Source organism: Charadrius vociferus, unplaced genomic scaffold, assembly GCF_000708025.1.
Source record: "Charadrius vociferus isolate BGI_N301 unplaced genomic scaffold, ASM70802v2 scaffold760, whole genome shotgun sequence".
Lineage (NCBI taxonomy): Eukaryota > Metazoa > Chordata > Aves > Charadriiformes > Charadriidae > Charadrius > Charadrius vociferus.
Window position 1 is genome coordinate 342,168 of NW_009647322.1, and position 20,105 is coordinate 362,272.

Here is a 20,105-nt window from a genome sequence, read left to right on the forward strand (position 1 = left end):
GGGGTGGCTGCTGCTGCTCTGCAAGGAGCCCCTCTGTGCTTTGCCAGCTGCCCGTGGGTTAATGCAGCTGAGGACAGCCCTGCATCAGTAAGCCCAGGCTGAGTGGCGCCTCTGTTCACGGTGTGGTGCAGCTGTGCTAGAAATCGATGAATTTTGTTAATTCAAGCTTTATTCTCTATTTTCCCCAAAGGGGCAGACAGTGCTCATTAAAAGTACCGTCATGCTCAGTGTAAGGTTGCTCTGAGGTTTTCTGTGCACGTGGAACTCTTGTTAGGAGCAGCTCTTAAGTTATAATTTGAATGTGTAATTAAGTTTTAGTGGGCAGCCTCTGGAAAGCAAGGCTCCAGCTTTTTATATAACTTTCACTGAGGAAGAGGCCTATGTATTTGTATTTGTATCTGTATTTGTAGTTGGCTTTATTTATTGTGCTACTTACTCATTATTTCAGTGAAACAGATGACTATAAAAATACAGTGACCAGAGTACGAGAATGTAAATCCCTGGGTTTCTAGTTACCTCTGCTTCATTTTGCTGGTGATGAAAAGAAGTAGTAATATAAAAAGCTGACAAGAACTAACAGTGTTTCCTAGTTATTTTTCCATGTTATATTCCTGAATATTGAAGAAAACTAGAATGCTAGAGAAACTTGAAAACTAGAGAATAGCCTTTCCAATTTCTTGCTGTTAGTAGAGCTTGAAAAATAAAAAATGGAGAGGTGTTTTTCTTTATTTTGGGTATGTTTTCAAAAGTGGTTTTAATACTATGAGTAGTTACCGTAATTTGGGCCAGATCTCCTTGAGTGCTTGCTGCTTGGAGCAAGTGAACTGTAGACATGGTGTGTCCTGGGACAAAGTCATAGGGGTTGGTGGTAGGCAGACTGTAGGGTGCATGGGGCCCGAGTGAAGCTGAGAGCACATCTTGTCAATATGAATATATTTATATCAGCAGAGTTGCTACATGTCTCAGAAACTGTCCACATGTATCTCGATCCTGTTGATTGAGATGGCTCATCTTTGTTTTTCCTTCAGGCTCATTCTTGCTTCCAGATCATGCTACGAGTGTCTTATTAACTGAAGAAAAAAAAAAAAAAGAGGGGGAAAAAAAAAACCCCACTGTTTTTATGTTTATTTTTATGGTTTGGGTGAGCTATACATTATAGCAGAGACTGCAAGGCAAGTTAGGTCACGAAGAACAAGCAAATGCTTATTCCATTTTATAATTATCCATGATGTCTATCCATGATTTCTCAGACTGTGCATCTGTATCACCAAAGAGGGGTGTGGGTGTGTACACACAGTTATTTTCCTTTTTGGAGATTTTTCAGAAAGAGATTTCCATAGCACTTCTAATGCCAATTTTTTGCCTGAAGCTCAGCTCATGTCTTCTTAAGGGGAGTAGAATATGCAGTCCATCTGGTTGGATGTACAGGCAATGCAAAAGGGAAATGTAAGGGTGTGCTGCTTCTGCTCCCGTGCAGAATACCCCAATCCTGAGTGCAATACCCTAAAGAGAGGCAGAAGGAGAGCAATGCTAGAAAGGCCTAGTTACTATAATGACTGATGAAAAATGTGTTCAGGAACAAAACTGGAAGAAACAATCATGTCTCCTTGCAAACCCAACTGAGATAATGCAGTTTGCTCATTCAGAGCTGTATTCCGTAGTCTAGCCCAGAATTGATATTTCAAAAAATCATGGCTGTATAGATAGTCTTTCTGATGTAGCCAAGACTGTTAAGGATGTGGTGCTTTTTTTTTTTTTCTTGATGTATCAGAAGAATCGTGTGACTGTGACACTCTCAGCCTTCCTTAAAAGGAAAAAAACCCTCTCATAGTCCCTTATAAAGTAAGAAAAGGAAAATGTAAGTTACAAGCCATAAATATTGAAAGACCAAAGAGTTAATAAAAGGAATCTAAATTTATTGTTGTCATTACCAGTAATGATAATAATCTCATGACTGGGAGGAAAAGGAGGAAGGCATATGCAGAATTTTCAGTATTCTTTTTATTGGCAGTATCATGGTCTCTGTCACTTGTCATTTGGCTAAAATAACACACCGTTTTTGCCAAAAAACTGAGACTGTGCTAAGCCTTGCTGTCTTGACAGTAACCAGAATTGTTTCTGCTGCTGTTGAGAAGGTTGTTCTTCAGAACTCTTTTTGCATCGATGTGGCTGTGCTGAGCAGCTTTCTATTGTAGTACAGCTGTGGCGCAGGAGCACACTAGTCGATGCTGCTCGGGCATGGTTGCAGATAGCCAGGTTATAATTTTAAGGGAGTTGTAATTGCTTAGTGCACAGATTGAAGATTAAAAGCTTGCTTTAAATTGGGGTAGTTGTTAAATTTTGTGATCTTCCTATTGGAATTCACAAATGCAGCTAGATCAGGTTCATACAAGATTCTGAATGAATGTGTGTTTGTAAGTTTTTTGACTCTTGACTAAGAGGAGTCTTCTATTGAACACATGCAGTTGCAGAGTTGGCTGCTGTACAGCTGGAAGTCTCTGAGATGGCAATTGTGCAGGCTTTAAGGACAAATTGTATTGTTCAGTGAAATCCTAGCTCTTGGCTTGTCTTACAGAGATAATACTGTATACCAGCCCGGTGGAAAACTGAAGACAGATTGGTTTGGAGTTATTCTGACTTTAACACACTTTTTGGGACAGTTGCTCACATACCTGCTAATGGTTTTTTCCATCCCAGTCTGATGAGTATTTCAGTAGTGCTGTCAAAACACTTAAGCAGTCCTTGCTCACAGTCACTTGTTCCTGTCCTGCTTTATCTGAAGAGTTATGCCAGTACTGTTTGGAGCAAGCTGGACTGGAAAACTGATGTAGAGTATTAAAAGTAGCCTTTATTGTCACTTTTAATAAAATATTCCTTAACTCGGTTCAGTTCTCTGACTGAGCTCACGGTGTTGCCCCAGAAGACACTCGTGCAAGCACAACCCACTGGGTAAATGGAAAGTGAATTTCCAGATGTGAACAACACTAAACTAGTAGGTCTTTGCCACTAAATGAAGTAGTCTTTTTCCACCCTTCCCAGCTACTGGCTATGCAGTACCTGCTCCCTCTCTTGCTCAGCTCCAATGCTCATCTGACTCCTCAGTGATCCAATTCAATTTGCTAATCTGGCAGAAAATAAGCCAGCCGATGGAGGGAGGAAAATAATTTGTATTTTTGACAGCACTGGGCTGTTAGACAGGCTCAGCCATTCCTGTGAAGCTTCACCTGGAAGCATAGATTACTTAATCTGACATTGCTGCCAAAATCAATTCTTGTCCAACAGGAGCTTTACACAATCTTCATTTCTTAGTGCTTCCGTAACGTCGGGAGAGGGTGGCTATTGTCTATGAAGCAAAAATCCAAAAGAGTATATACAATCAGTTTATGCAGTTACACCGCTGTGGAGACGTGATGGCAGGAGAATAAGAAAGGGCTGCAGCCCAATCTCTGAGTGCAGTTCCCATAAAAGAAGAAAGTGGGGTAGGTTTTCTTCGTGGGTGGATTTTTTTGTTGATTTTACTTTTCTCCTGCTTGCTCTCTTTTGGGTTTGTTTCCCCATCAGTCTTCAGGCTTGGATTCCACCCTCCCTCTCAACGCATACACGAGTGCAATTTCTTATATATCCTTCTGATCAATGTCATATATGTAGCGCAGACCGTACATTTTAGATTAAAGCCTCATCTGAAGATTGAACTATCAAAGATCACATTTTGAGAGAGAAGGGGAGAGTTGCTGCTCCTTGCTCTCCCCCCATCCTAAACGCCTTTTCTCCAGGGTTGTTTTTCGAACTTTGCCTGTGCTTAAGAGTATTAGCATTTAAATGACCCCTGCTGAGTGGCGATATCAACAGCTTGTTGACAGGAACAAGAGAGGAGACAGTTTTACTGGGTTTCATTTGGCAACCACTGTAGTAAAATGTGATAAAGAGTGTAGCTCCAGCAGTGGATTTATATTTCCAAATGTTATTCAGAGTACCAAGCTGGACAAAACTGATTAATTTTTCTTTAGCTCCAGACAAAAGTGTATTGTTTGAGGAACCAGCAACAACAAGGAGAAGAGCTTAAAATCTCCACTTCTACAACTTTCCAGGATGGTTTTGTCTCTTGGACGGTGGTGGCTGTGGGATATTGCGGTAGCTGTGAGGAGTGGGAGTGCTGCTGCATAGCTTAATAGTAATTTTGCAGATTTCATCCAAATAATTTATTTGAACCCCCTGGCCAGTGTTCCCCAGACTTCGTTTTTATATGATAGCCATACCTGATACAGACGGAAGCCAGAGATACGTACTCCTGTGTATTTGTCTTGTCATATCTCTGAATGCTGCCTTTTATCCAGAATGTGGGCTATGCTTGTGTTTGCCTGAAAAGCTGTAGCCAAATACTGATTTAATGTGGTTAGCAGGTTGTTCATCCATCATCCTGTCAGTTTTTCTGTAGAGGAAGATGTTTTTGTATCTTCCACCGTTGATAATAATGGCCCTCTCCGGGGCCATACTACATGAAAAGCTTTTATCCTCAGTGGTGTTCTTATCCTACTCTGCACGTCTTTAGACAGCGCAGGCTCTGAAACGTTGGTTGTGGTGATGTGGTGTGACTGCTTTAGCTCTTGGCACCGCTAACTCCAGTGTGTCCACGCTGGCTTCCACAGAGTGGGACAACATGTTAGTACTTCTCCCCACTGCCGACAAGCCCTTACTGTGCACTGTGTGTTACCCCAGCTGGGGTTTAGATTTGGGATATCTTTGGTCCTTGTACAGCAGTTTTTGCACATGAACAGATAGCAGCGGTTCATCTGGTCGGGTCCTTGCTAAGCTGGTCTTCCCTGGAAGCTGCTCGTGATACAACCTGCAGTATATGAGCAATTATTAAGTCTCTGTGGCTTGGGGAAATCCAAAGGGAACTGCTGCGCCTTGGGATTCAGATGGAAGTGTATCACAAAGTTCCTTTGAGGCCAAACAGGGAACGTATTGTGGTAGCGAAATGTCCAAAGCAGTGACTTGTTGTTCGTGTTTATTTTGCATTATGTTGGCATTTGTTTTGAGATTTCCTCCTGTATAAAAATTGCTGTCTGTTTTTGTCTTTCACCACTCTGTATCTGAACCTTTCACAAACACTATTTAATTTACCCTCATGGTTTTGTTCCCATCTGTGCAAGTGCAATTGGGGGATGGTTTCTGGGGAAAAAAGAATAAAAATATATTGAGCTAATTACAGTGTCTGTAAGGCTTTCGTCATTTTTGACCATACATGTGGTAACTCACCCAGGAAGCATTTTACGGAACTGTCTGGTTGCTGCCACAGAGTCAGCCCTCTAGAAGAAGTAAGTTATGTATACATAGAAAGAGGAAAGCTGATGGAGGTGGCAGACTGTGCTTGTTCCTTTCCAGGCTGGAAGAGTTAGCTTGGCTTCTCCTTCAGTGGTAACTTTAGTATGGTCTGTGGGTGAATATGAGATGAACTCCTGCTCATGCTGGGTCCTTCTGTATTAGGTTTTTGGTTCGATGATGGGAAGAAAATAGCATGCACTCCTTTAGATTACAGCCTCCACCTGTTCAGTGGTAAAATTCTATCTATAATCATCCTGTACCGTGTTGCTGCAACATTTGATGTCCTAGATTGATTGCTGCTCTTATCACACTTTTTACTGATCTCTGTTGCTTTGGAAATTGTTTGGTCTAATATGATGGTTATCTTCCCTCTCAAGTCAAAATCTGCTTTCTTTGTGTTGCTTCACCAGAAAAGTCCTATATGATTCAATTATGTCTCCATATTATTCTAAATTTATATTTTCTTTCATGTTGCACACCTTCTGACTTCAAGTTAACTGTTTGCCAGTTAACTCCAGATGGATAAGAGTTCTGTAAATGCTAAGTGAGTTGCTGTCTAAATGTTTTGTTCTATGACTCGAATGTTTGTTCTTTGGTCCTTGGGCTCATTCATAGAGAAAATGCCACTGATTATAGCCTGTTGTGAAAAATCTCTGGTAAAACTGAGTCTGCCCTTTGAAGTGCTAGCAGTTTGCAAACACCACACTTGTTTCTCTTTGATGTCAGAGAGACACAGTACCAATTTCAAGTTTACTTGCTGCTTAGCCAAAGACAGCACCTGGATGAAAAGCAGCTGTTTTAAAAACTGGGCTCAGAAGGATGCTGTGACATTTTGCTGGCATGTGCTGCGTAAGGTTGCTTGAATCCATGCACATTTGGGAGATGACAAAACCCATTTGTGGCGGTGGTTGTTCTTTTTAGGGTTTAGCAGAGTCTGCCGCAGCAAGGAATCACTCTTTTTGCAGAAGCACGGGAATGACATTCTGCTGAAGTTGGGATCTTCCTGTTGTGGGAAATGCTTTGAACTTTTCTGCTCTTAAAAGCATGTTGAAGGTGGTTTTCTCCGCCTTGTAAGGCTGGCTAATTATCAGGATGCTTTTTGTTTGCTCATTACTACCGGCTACACAGATAGCTGTTGTAGCATAAAAAACCCAAAGCTATGAAATCCAAGAACAAAATCTTACCGCTTTTCTGATTTGAGCTAGGCTGTAGCTCAGTCTGTGCTTGGATATAGAGTAAACTGTGCCATCATCTTCAGGCATGAGTATTACAGCTCCTGGATAGCCATGAAGGATTTCAAACCACTGCTCCTGTGATATACTCTCTGTGTTTTCTACCCTGGTGGTTACACAAGCCAGCCCAAGAGCTGTACTCCCCGAGACTGGTGCTTCTTGAAAGAGTCTATACATAGACTCATGTGGTTTCTGTAGAAGGCACCATGTTACTTATGCATAAACAGAATGGCAAATGCAAGGTGGGAGGCATTACTGCTGTATCAAAAGGGGAAAAAAAAAAAAAAAGAAATCTAACCAAGTTCTGGGAGAGAGTTGAATCAGCGGCTGGAGACCTTGCTGTCCTGGAGCTGTTGTGGGCTGAACAGCACGGCAGCAAGCACAAAGGGGAAGACCTGGGCAGAAAGGGACAGGGAGGAAGGAGGAACCTCTTTGTTCTCCTTTTGAACAGAAGTCTGCCCAGTGTGGAGCTACAGCCAACCCTCTGAAATAAAACTATGAAATAGATTTAAGAGACACAAGAAGGGGTTAAGTAGGAGATGGATATTCTTTTCTTGCCTTTTTTTTTTTTGTTGGTTTAAGTGGTGTTTTTAAGAAGTAGTTATTTGTCTTGGATGCCATTTTTACCATGGATAGTCTCTTTCTTTAGCTTGCTTAGTAGCATAATCAGCAGTTCTGAAGCCAGTTATTAGCAGAAGGATGACTTGCAAATTGTGATTAGTGGGCTACAGCTTTCAAATGCACTTATTATTTGCCTCACCTCCCCCCCCCCGCCTTAATATTTGGCTTTGAGTTTCCTGAATATAGTAATATGATGCCATAGCTTCTGGTTCACCAACGAGACACAACAGTGTATATCTTAGAGGAAAAAGAGGAAAAGCCTAAATAGAAAAAAAAAAAACAAACAAAATTCTTGGGATATGTTAAACCTCTTGCTGCAACTGGGAGCCAAGTGTTTTGGAAGCTAGTAGGAAAGCAAGAGCATCACACTGAAGGTTGGGTGTGTAGCTTGGCCTCTTATAATCTGAATCGATAAGTGACATTCTTAATCAGATCATTGTCTTTCTCAAGTGGGTTGATTCAGTACCTTGGGTCTAGGCATGTCCATTGGTGTGTGAATTTTGCAGAGGGGGTACGGGTGAAGTTAAACATTCTGTTGGAATAAGACGGCTGCACTGTATTTATGTATCATGGACCTGGTGCAAGATGGTTTTGACTTGTTGAGTAAATGCAACTCTGTGGTTAAAAACCCAGGGTAAATTCTTTGCCTCCCTTTGAAGTCAACAGAAAATTTGTCTCTGACTTCAGAAGGTCAGGATTTTGGTCTGTGTTGGTCCTAGCTACACAACAACTTTCAACCGTGCTAATGACTCTGACATCAGTATTAATGATGGAGACTGGAAGTAAATAAAAAAGTTTTTCAGGTAATGGATTACATGTTGTAGCAACGAGACAGAAAATGCTTAATGTGTAAACCTTTATTGTTTTATACCAAAGGCTTCTTTTACACAAATACTTAATTTAGGATGCTTAGACATGCTTCGATGGTCAAGAGAAACAGGTTTTAGAGAAATCTGATATATTTCCCCTATCAACTGTCTCTTCTCTTCTGTTTTTTTCCTAACAGAAGTTAGCAGAAGTATTCTGAACAAATATTTGAAATTGATTTTTGAATGTTCTTTACTTTATCAGTTACTGAACTGTTTCTATTCACAGCGAATTGTTAGTAATTTACTGCCTCTAATTGTGTGTCTCTCTTTGAATTTTATGAATCAAGTATGGGTGTGTGTGGGGGGGTGTGTACACATAGGTACACAGAGTAAATGTATAGGTATGCGTAGGTAAATGCATAGGTAAATAGAGTACAGATGTTTTAAAGTGTGTCTCCTCACATGCAAGTTTTAATTTTGCAGACGATATCAGAAATTGCAGAAGATAATGAAGCCCTGGTAAGAACCTGATTAGATCATCACCTTGCACACTTCTTCTTCTTTTGCATGACTGAGTTCAGGCTAACTAATCTTTATATGTAAATACAACTGTGCGTATTCATTCAGACAGTCTTCAACATTCTCTGTTTTCTGCTCTTTGATGCCTGTTCAAATTTTCTGATGAAGCCTTTTTTGCTTTGCTTGTGGAATGGGTGCTTCGTTTCTGTAGCTTCTGCTGGGGCTTCTACTATTTCCTAAGTAAGGCTTTTGTTTTGTTTTTAAATTTGAGCAAACAAATAATTTTCCTGCCTTCCCCAATTCCCCTCTTAAATTGGTCTGCCTTACGCGATTGATAGTAGGCAACTTCAATTGTTGATGTTGGCGAGATGAAAGTAAGAGCTTGAATTCCTATCATTTGCTGGTTCCAGGTAATGCTAGTTGTTGCAGATAACTGCATAAAAGAAAACCATAATACAGTAAAGGGCCTCATATCAGAAAGTTCAGAAGCATGCTTATTGCCCTGATGATTTTGAATGGGACTCTTCTGTGTGCTTTAAGTTAAGCACAGGCTTCATAGGCTTTGATAATTTGGGACCCCCAAGAGATATTCTGATATCTTGATTGGCTTGCAAGTTTGATATGTCAAGTATAGCTAAAACCCAAGGAAGCAAAAGAATAATTAATCAATTAACCACGCATCTGTCACTCTGAGAGCCTGATGTGGTTTATCATGCAGGAAATCCGGCTCCCCATCTGAATCCATGCTAAATCATACTTTCACAAATCTGCTGTAAACCAAGTTCTGAAACATTTATTATTAAATCATTGTCTAATAAATAAATTAGACAGTAAGAATAAATCTGGCAGGCAACTTAAATCCTCCCTCTATATATGCTTTCTCAACCTAATAAAAGTAACTTGCTTCATGACGGAAAAGTTTGGATTCTGAGGAAGATGATTAAAATGGCATGAGACTTTCAGAATTCTTGACAGCATCACCCCTCCCGAGACAAGGTACCTCCTGTGCATTTAGATGGTGGGTTTTTCCTCACTGCTGTAAAAATATTTCTTTGTGGAAGAGCAGTTATACTCCTTCAGCATCTCTCTGCTTCCAAATTCTGTTGTCCTGTAGTCGTCTTTACATTAAGTTACATGATTGTCCTCAAGACAGTACTAAAATACTGACTTATAGTTGCACTGCACCCTGGTTTTAGGACCTGATCATACTGATGATCTGAATTAATTCTTTTTTTTACACAGTTTAGTTTGTTTACTCATGGGAACAAAGCATTACCCATTTTAAGAGGATTCTTATTGATCAGATATAGCACATTAGTGGATGCAGCAATAAAGAAAGCGTATGTGACTAAAGTTTATTCTAAGTTTGGAAGTTAAATCCTGTCAGTAGAAGCTTCAATTTACATTGGGGCACACAGTTTAATATTTTTATTTCCATCAGTAGTACATGAAATAATACAATTAAAATAACACAAATTCTGGAGTTTTGGACTTGTTCTAAAAAAGGTACCAGAGCCATTTGTCAGGATGTGAAACCAATAGTTCTGGAAGCTGATCTGTTCGTACATTTTGAAGGTAAAATGTATACACTAGTGCTCTATGAGTTACTAAACATCCTGACCATTTTTACCCATGTATTTATGGGAAAAGGTCCAACGAAGCAAGAACTATAAAAAAAAAACCCAACACACCAGAACTTGGTATAATGAACTAAACTAAACTAAACTTTAATACTTTGCAGCCTCCACCTGCTGTCTTCTTGACTAAAGAAACTTAAACCAAATGGTAATAAAAAAAAAAGGTTACTTTTGATTTACAGGATGACATATTTCATAAAGTGCCAGTTTTTCATTTTATCTCTGGTAGCTTGCACATGCTAGCCTGACTTAATTAAAACCTGATTTTCACAGAGAGGCCTTGTTTAGTAGCTTTCTCCTCTGAAGGAAGTTCTTCTAAAATGTGAGTTTCTTTTTCTCTCTTTTCAGTTTTAGAGGTTCCCATTGTATTTTGGGATTTTATTTATGTCATGTTGGCCAATACTTGGATTTAAAAAAAGTTCCTGTTAAACATCAACATCCATTAACCTTCGAATTGTAGTCAAACCATGTTGATTGAGGTTTTTCCTGTGGAGTTAGTTATTCCTATTCTTTTAAGAAAATATGGTCCATTTAAGGAAATTACAGTGAAATGAGGAAAACCAGGATTTTGAAAGATGAGGAGTACGCTAAAAGGTAATTCTAATCATGTCTTCATGAAGAACCAGTGTGTAATAGTTCCTCTGGGCTAGTTTCCCATGCAAACAAATGCTTAATGTACCTCAGAGTGGATGTTGTCATACTCCATAAGAGAATCTACACCTGAATTCATTTAAGAACAGTCACAGTTCTGTTTAAATTTCACAGGTTTTTGTTAATCAGAGTTAATTTTCAAGCCTAAAGAAGCCCTGATACTAGGGATACAAAGCCATTTTAGGGTTTTAAGAATGCAAGTGGTTCAAAATCAGTAGGGCTGATTCCTTGTAATGATTACAGTGAAACTGTATCACAAAGAAATATTTCAGTGGTGCTTGGCAGGATGCAAAAAAAAAAAAAAAAGTCTGTGTCAGTGCACTGTAGCAGTTAAGTGCATTTTCTGTAATCACCTAGAAAAACAGGGGCAGCTACCCTGCAGATTGTTCAGTCATTTTCAGCTGTACTGAGTAAGTAGCAAGTAGGTGTGAATTGCTCCTAGTTTGATTCGATGGTGGCTTAGCTTCACCCTTGGAAAGGTTACTTGGAGAAACTAGGCAGTGTAGAAGCAATGAAGAGGAGCCATAGCAATAAAAAAGGTATTTGTTCACACTGCTTGCAGAGCATCCTGCTGCATCATCAGTCTTTCTTTTAGACTTGGTTAGGTTCTTGCCCCCATGGCTTTTCCAGAGCTCTTGTCCTCTGATGATGAGATATATTCTGCTCCCCTGTTTAAATTTATTCATGGCCATTTATCCTTGACAACTCTTTAACTGTTCTTATGCTTTGATGTTGACCTCAATGATGTCAGGCCTTTCAGCTGCCCAGTTTTAGGCTGGGAGCACAGTTGCTGAATGATAAGGAACTTAAAAGTTAACTGCTTCCTTAAGTCTTGCATTTGGTAGCAGGCCACAACTCTTTTGTTGCCTCCTACCCGGTTAAAGCTGTTACTTGGCTGCCTTTCCTCTGCTCAACTAGAGATCAGCTTTGGTTCTGTTCTGCCCATGAAAAATGGTTTGTGTAAAGATGTGCTGTCTTTGGCTTCTAGTCCTAATGGGCTGATGGCTGATCCTGGTTGTGACAGACAAACAACAGTTAATTTCTGGTTTCTCCTGTGCTCCTGGTGACAGCAGAGCCTGACTAATTATCTCGATTTAAAAAAATCATTTGAACAGCTGAATATTTTTTCCCTCCTCAACAGCAATAAAATATTCATTTTGGTATGTGTGTTAAACAGGGATTGAGGTTTGGGGTTTGGGTCCCCCCTCCTCCCCCCCCCCCCCAAAAAAAAAAACAAACCCAAAAACATCTAGGGGTTTGGGTGCTCAAGTCCCACTAATTTATTTTGAAAAGAAATCCAAATTGCTTCAGGCATCTTTCAAAATCTCAGACATAGTTCTATATATACATCTGAGGATTACTTAGTGCACCATGATAAAAAGATGGTTTAGCATGTAGAAATGATACTAGGAAGGCAGGTGAGAGACAGGAGTGGTGGGTCAGGGTCACATGCACATTCCCGTCATCTTTATTTTTAGGAAAGAAAAGCTAATATCAAAATGTGTGGATTATTTTTTTTCACAGTTTCTTAAGGTAAGAATGCAGAAAATTCTTAGGAATGTAAATTACCCTGACCTGATATTTCTCTAAAACCTAGAAATGTGAAATGCAACTGTTGACCTACTCTTCGGTCAGGTTTGTCAGAGGGGTTGAGGTGCACGGGCTGTGGATCGGAGCATGGCCATCCATCCACATTGGAACAGCTCACACTGGGACGGCCGATAGTGTTAGAGACCACAGCTTTCTGCTGCTAAAGGGGATTTTGCTAGGAGGTGCTTCATGACAAGCTCACCCATCCTTGCACAGGTGGTTAGAAGAGTGGAGTCAGAGGGCAGAGAATGGGGAATCTTCATCAGCTGTCCCAGCGTAAGGTGTCTCCACCTAATAGCTAGAGCCCTGAACAGCACTCAGGAGGGATTGTGCAAGTAGCTTGCCTGAGAGCATAGATCATTAAAATGTCAGTGTTAAGTGAGATACGAAATTGCAATTACACAGTGCATCTTTCTGATCGTTTTTCCCCTCTTGCTGCAGTGACATACATTAAAAAGCACCTTCATGAAGAATTACAATCAAACTATTAAGCCATTTTGCCAGAGCAGCAAGGTTTTGATATTTACAGAACTGCTGTACCTTTTGCAGTGGATTAGTCTGAAAAGACTTTATGAAGAAAGATGCCCCATAGTTTTTTGGACTTTTTGTATGACTAAAACACTTATTGAGATTTTGAGTTAAATAGCTCCTACCACTTATTTTCTAAGATTACCACTTTTATGAACAAGCTTTGATTCCCTTGAAATTTCTAGCATCTATTCTGTCTTCTGCTCGTAATAGTATGAGTGTGTCTGCAGTTGTGTGTCTCGAAATGAATTGCTCGGAAATCTCTTTCTACCTATTTGCTTCTGTTTAAACACATAACAATGAATCAACACCACTCCCTCCCCCCTCCATATACTTTAATCCTTATCTTGCTCTAGTTACCTTGGACATTGCTTTCATCTCTAGCTGTGCTATTCCTAATGCTTATCCTTTAAGCCTGGCTTTTGACTTTTGCAGTGCCACTTAGTCTGTACATGTGTGTGCAGGTGCATATGTATAGCTGTATATTTAAAAAAAAACCAAACATGCTATGTATGTCTGGTGCTGCATTAATATAGTTGGAGTGTTTTGTTCTGCTTGATTAGTCCCCCTGTTTCACCTCTTCACTCTCATGAATTATTTGAAGCACTGTCCCAGGAGTGACACCTGGTGGGGTGCCTGATCATTTTAGGTTGAAAAGTGCTTCCACCTTCTGGATCTCAAACAGTTGTATCATTGTCACACCTACTAAAACCAGGTTTATACGTTAATACCGGTATTTTCAGCTCCATTAACCCAGTTTCCCCTCCAAAGCTGTGGAGGAAGCTGGATTAATTGGCAAGATTAATCAGTAGTTTTGGTGAGAAGAATAAATGAGACTGTTGAATTCAGGTTAGTTTAATTTCTTTACATCCCAGCAACTGCTGTTCTGAAGGTGAATATCCGTATGCAGGTTTAATACATTTTAAGTAATCCCTCTAAACTATACCCATTGTTTCTGGGAATTAGCTTTCGTGTTCTTTATAGAAGAGTATTTATGTACTAAATACAGGTTAATTAACTAAATTTTTGAAGAATGTATGAGAAAAATATAGAGGAGATAAATTATCTGCTTAGTTTAGTACTGGGAAAGATATTTTTATACTTTTACTTATATTTTTACTTTTCAACCTACATGGCCTAATGGCCTATCTTTTTGTAATTTTTTTTCTTATTATTTGGATCTAGTTTAGTCTAGTTTCTTAAAATACCAGAATTCTGTATATTTGTGGAATTTTTCTGTCATGAAGATGCATGAGAATTTGGTACAAATTTTTAGAAGGAAGCCTTTCCAAGGGGTGCTGTTTTATTTAAGCATTCATAAATAACCATTTCATGCAAAAGAAATGGATTGGGGAAAATGACGGGACCGGAGCTGATTAAATTTCCTGCAGGGTCTTATTGTCATCTTATTATGAATTCCTTGGTTATTTGTAATGCTAATTATGACATTTTAAATCTAATTTAATTCTTAAAAGATTTGCAATATTAAAAACCACCCAAACAAAACCAAGCTACCTACCCCCAAAACAAAACCAAAAACTTTTCCAGATCATGTATTTGCTGGACAAAATATTTCTTGCAGAATTACAGTGAATTTTTAAAGTCACTGTGTTTTTCTTGTTTGGTCTTTGGTGTAGTTTTTTCATGTCATAAATAATCAAAGCCACTGTGGATACCCTTAGTTACTGTGGAAGAGAAAGGTGTGTTTTGGGGTTTTTTTTGCTTTTACTCACAAACATCGAGAATAGCAAATTTATTTTTAGTGGAGGGCATTTGTGGGGTTTTGATGAACAAGACATCCTACAATCAGAAATCCCTAAATGGCAGATTACATCAAATCCAGTAAACTGGCTATTTGAGTTGCCATGTTGAAACTGATTTTCTGCCTTATTCCTCTGTACTGCTGTAAATGTCTTCCATCTGAGTGGAAGTTCACTTATTTGTGTTGTTGCAGGAGAGTAGGAGAGCAAATCATAGAATAAGGATTACTAATTACATTCCTTAAGTGTGCCTGTAGTATTAGATTCAAGTTTTTAACACACTGAGCATCGTAGTTTGGATCTTACAGGGTTTTTTTTAATTTTATTTTTTTATTAGGTAAGCTGTTGCATTAAAAATCAGTGGGCCTGTTCATGCTGTTTAGATTGATTGTGTGCTTATGCTTGTTACTGGCTTAGTGGCAGAGTACCTTGCAGGCGGTTTGGCATGCCCTTAAAGGTAATACGCTGCTTCCTTTCGGGCTCTGTGCACTGCTGCTTGTATTGAGTAGTTACCTCATTAAAATCATTATGGCTGCTGACTGTTCGGTGCCCTGACTATATATAGAAATTAAGTTAATCTTTAAAAGCTGGGTTTCAACATGGAAAATTCCTGTGCAGCTAGTCAGGTTAGAGCATATATTCTTTATGTTGCGTTTAAACCCGTTTTGAATTTAGTTGAGTTCGTACAAAAATGGATTGAATCTCAAATTTACAAGTGTAAATGTACAGGTGTAAAATGCAGTGCAGTGGCCTGCAAACCCTAAACAATTTGAGCGGTGTGCTTGGGTAAACTATGGGAACTTTGCAATTCGCTTGTCATCGTTGCCCATAGATAAACAAAAGGAGATGCATCTTCAGGTTCAAAGAAAGAAATCCAGGCATTAACTATGGGAAAATTGCCACTCAACAGAAAGTCTCTTCTTGTGCATTTTAAAAATATATTTGCCTCCTTGTAAGAGAACGAACAAAGAATCCACTAACTTTCTGCCAATCTCCTTGATACGGAGGTACCAAAACGTGCACTTCTGTATGACATTCAATTAGGAGCATTTCCATAAGCTGCTAAGAAAAAGCTTGCTTCTCTTTTTCTGTTAGATCTAAAACTCTGAATTTATAATAGAAGTTTAATTTGGACTATCTGATTTCCTTGAGCAATGCATGTAGCATTCTCCTGGCGATTAGTTCTTCTCTTACAAAGTTGCTTTCTTCCAGGTGACTGTTCTTGATGTCCACGCTAAATTGTTTTGGAGACTGTCTGTTGCACGGCCTCTCTTGCTCTTCTGCTACCTCTTAGTCCATAATTGGCTTCGTTTTCCTGCCTTTCTGAAAGCTTCCCGCTGCTTTATTCCCTCGATCATTGCCCTGCTGCATCACTGGTAAATGTTATCATGACTCCTGTCTCTTGCAGCTTTGGAGATATGTTGTCCTTTACACTGACTGCATTTGTTGAGCTGATGGATCATGGGATTGTATCGTGGGATACATTCTCTGTGGCATTCATTAAAAAGGTAAATTTGTAATCAATGCTAGCTGTTCTATATCAGTTTACATTTTCGAGGTGAGTCGTGGTTGGTGGATTGGTTTTTTTTTTTGTTTGTTTTTCCCCAGGTACATTATTTTGGTTATTGGTCAAAAAGGTACATGAAAATGGGATTAAAGTGCTATTTCAAACTATAAATATTTGTAGTTGCAGGTTCTGGCCCAACTTCTATGGAAATCAATGGGAGTGAAATGAGATCAACACTGTATTAAGCATATTACACAAGAAATTGCTTGCTCAATTACAGTGTGACCTCCCTGTGCAGATACCGTGCAGTTAAAGCAAAAATTAGTATTTTGATTTAATGTAAATTAAAATGAGTAATACCATGTATCTTGAAACAAAAACAGCACTGAAATGTTTCCTCTGGGGATGTGGGAGGAAGAGAAACGAGTTAGTTTACAAATTGAAATTGAGCTGCTATCTACTGAGATTATCAAGTTGAACTCTGGTCCTCCTGAATCTTGCAGCTGAGGTCTGCGGTTTTGAAACAGATCTTTCCACAATTTGCAACATTTTTTTCTTTTCTTACATGTAGGGGATGTACAAAAGCAGCAGAAACATGGGAGTACTCTTTAAATACAGAGATTTAACAGACTTCAGAAAAAAGTTTTTGTTACTGATTTAACCCTTCTCATTTACTGTGGGGGGGAAAAAAAACCCCAACCCACAGTTCTGTACAAAGAATTTTCAAACCAGATTGAACTCAACTCAAATTAAAGTGTGCTTGTACAAGTTCAAAAGATAGCAGAGTTGCTTCACTAAAATGACATCAGAAGCAGTAATGGAACAAATATAACTTGTGGCAGAGCTCTTCATTTTAACGGAGTGTGTCAGAGCAAAAACTTTTAATATAAATTTGGTTAGAAAATTGCTACCACCAAAAGAAGGTACAAATCTACGTTTGTTGCCAAAAGTGAAAGAAGAATCAATTATGAAAAGAGCATTAGATATTAAAGCTCAGTTTTGGTCATTAAAAATGATGGATGCTATTTGTAAGAAAAATTTGTATAATTGATCTGGGTTTTGGACTCTCTTATTGCCAGACTGGATAGGTTATGACGATGATCATTGTCTTCAAGAAAATAGTACAACTGTATTTTGTCTGACTTTGTGAGATACAAGGTCAAGCCCAGAATGCCTTATCTGCTAGGGGAGCCTACTAAGAAGTGTATGAAGAAACTTGCTAAAATGAGTTTAAATCAATCTGCTTTGTTAGTGACTCAAAAGGATTGTCTTTGTCTAACCTTATCAATGTCTTTTTTCCCTGTGGGCTGTATAGTGACTACAGAAGAAAGTGTTGTGTGCACCTCTGTTAACGGCTCATCTCTCCTGTCTGGCACTTCCATAGGTTTCCCTGGGCAGTGACCCAATTTAAAAAACAAAACAAAAGACGTAAACAAAAGCGTTCTCATGAAGTACCTATGAAAACCAAAACTGGCGACTAAAAACCAAAAGTGAAACTGGTAGACAAGAAAGGGACCAAGGAGAAGAATAGGACAGTTAGAAGAGAAACAGAAGGACAAAGAATGACAAAAATAGTGGAAAGAGGCACAAGTGTGTCCTGACCTGCCCCGCAGTTGGGAGACAGAACAGCAGAGCCCTCAGTGGGGCTCTGTGGGCAAGGGACAAACCTAAAGGAACGTGTCTCTCTGGTGGCAGTCTGCAGCTTTATTCTCACTTGCTTCTGACCGTGGCTTTTGACAGGCCGCTTGCTTTGAGGTTGCTGATGGGCTTGCTCAAGTGGTTGACACGATGGATAAGGGAGCTGATAAGTTTCTACTAGCTGAGGGGGGACGCTGCAATCAAGTGCTTCTGCCCTTTGAAGCTGTCTTCCATGTTAAATGGAACCCAAACCGGAATGGGGAGGAATTAACCTGAACTTTTTTCTTGAATAGTTTTCTAACTTCAAATGTAGAAACTGGAGGAGACCTCAAGGGGAACCTCTAACTGCTTCTAATGACTAACTGCTTGGTCTTGGATGCAGTCTTCCTCTCATCCTTTGGGTACATAAAGACAGCTATTCCAACTGCTGCAAATAAAATTTGACATTTTCAAGGAGAGCTTTGTTCCTTACCTTAAGGGAAAATAGCATTATTTGAAAAAACTTCCTAAAGATATACAAGATTCTTTCAAGACCTTTTTCTTGCTTTTGACAATAAAGTTTATTTCCAGCTTCCGTAGTTCCCCAAAGGATTTGAATACCCAGTTTGTAGAAAATGTCATGGTAATTAGATATCAAAATACACTGTACAAATTTGGTACTCCCATCTTTAGTTCCTACAAGAGGATAAATAAAGTTTATAGTATTGGCTGAGATATAGTTAAAAATATCTCTTAGAATTATTTATATAATTGCTGTTGCATAACTGCGTGATGCAGAGTCTTAACCTTGATGAGTTGTTTACTCTGCCTTCTAAAATGTACTCTGCAGGAAAAGGGGGTGGCAGCAGGGAGTATCTCTCTGTCTCACAACTGTCAGTTGTTTTTTCTGTAGTCAAGTGCGACTCTAGTTTCTTACTTGAAAATGAGATGCACACTTTAAAATTTTACTATGCATTAGGACTTAACAGAGAACAAAACTTTGTCAGATTTTTCTGTACATTTCTGACATCAAAATGGTCCAGGCAAATAACGGAGGAACATACTGCTGCTCAGAAAAGCATATTTATTGCTTCCACTGTTTTTTTTCCTGTGTGGTTTTTGTTAGTGGTGGGGTTTATTTTGTTTGTTTGGGTTGTTGTTGTTGTTGTTATTTTTTGGGGGGTGGTGGTGGGTGGTGTTGGTGTTTAGTTGTTTGTTTTTAATTTTTGTTTTTTAACTTTGTAATTCTCTCCTGTGCTTTAAGTGATGCTGAAACAGGAAGAGAACTCAGATGATGTTGTTTAGTTTGCTATAGTTTTCTTATCTACCCTCACTTTACATGTTTAGCTCCTCTCTCATCAGAGCCCTGGGGCTGGATGTCTAAAGGTATTCTGATTCCTAATTTCCCCTGAAATCTATTGGAAGTTAAGCACCCAGCCACTTTTTTGTATGTGGCTATATATGTCCTCAGGACCATGCAGATATGAAGGTTACAGGTATTTTGCTGAACAGATAGTTTTATTTTTAATGAGACACATCCATGTGACAGGTTTTCATGTGAACGTGCAAAGCAATGTTGTTCCTTATTTCTGGAGGACAGGCTGTATTTCTGTGAACTTGCATTATTTTTATCACCAGAGTTCTTGATAAACGAGTGCAGGATTATTTTTGGATGTTGAAAGCCCTTCCTGTGTGTGGTACTCAATAAGCAGTGAACAGCAAATAACACAAATTTGAACTCCTATTAATTCTTGTCTCTTTTCAAGAAGGGTCTTTCCACCCCAACCCCTCCTTCCAGAACTTCCAAGTATGGCAATAGAATTCTTTTGAATCTAATTTTTCTCTCTCTGGAACTGGCAATGCCTTATTTATCAGGGTAGACAAGCCTATTATTTCTGGCCGGACTTCGTGCTTCAGCAGGGTGGTTATGAATATACACAGCTTGACATGCAAGTTACCTAGCAGATGTTTTGCATGTATGTTCAGTGTGGTTATGTCATAGATTTTTAAACACACAAGCCAGCTTTATACCTTGGGTTTGTGTTTATGATTAAAAGATGTTATGGTCCCGAATCAGAATAATAAAAGTCTAAGGCTGCCCATCCTAGACTGAGGTTTCAGTTATCTATATGGTTACATTTCTGCACGCCCCTGATTTGAGTGTGTTCCAGTGAAGCATTTACACTGCCACGTGAAATGTCATGGGAAGGAGCTGCTGCACCAAGAATAATTCATACATGTCAGGGCTTCTAAAGAGCATGGTGACAGTAGTCTGACAAGTTGGGGCGCAGTCTGGACATAATGTATTC

At 39.2% G+C, this 20,105-nt stretch overlaps 1 protein-coding gene across 4 annotated transcripts in view; it reads left to right on the forward strand.

The window, feature by feature from the left end:
• ELMO1 (engulfment and cell motility 1) overlaps positions 1–20,105 on the forward strand; it is a 261,737-nt gene that overhangs the window by 40,990 nt on the left and 200,642 nt on the right. For 2 of the 4 annotated variants that reach the window (XM_009880069.1, XM_009880067.1), the window contains exons 6-7: positions 8,471–8,506; positions 16,081–16,180. In XM_009880069.1, coding sequence (XP_009878371.1) covers positions 8,471–8,506; positions 16,081–16,180 — 136 coding nt within the window. Of the gene's footprint in view, positions 1–8,470; positions 8,507–11,568; positions 11,581–16,080; positions 16,181–20,105 lie in introns of all 4 variants that reach the window. The other 2 variants (XM_009880068.1, XM_009880070.1) reach the window with 1 other exon arrangement.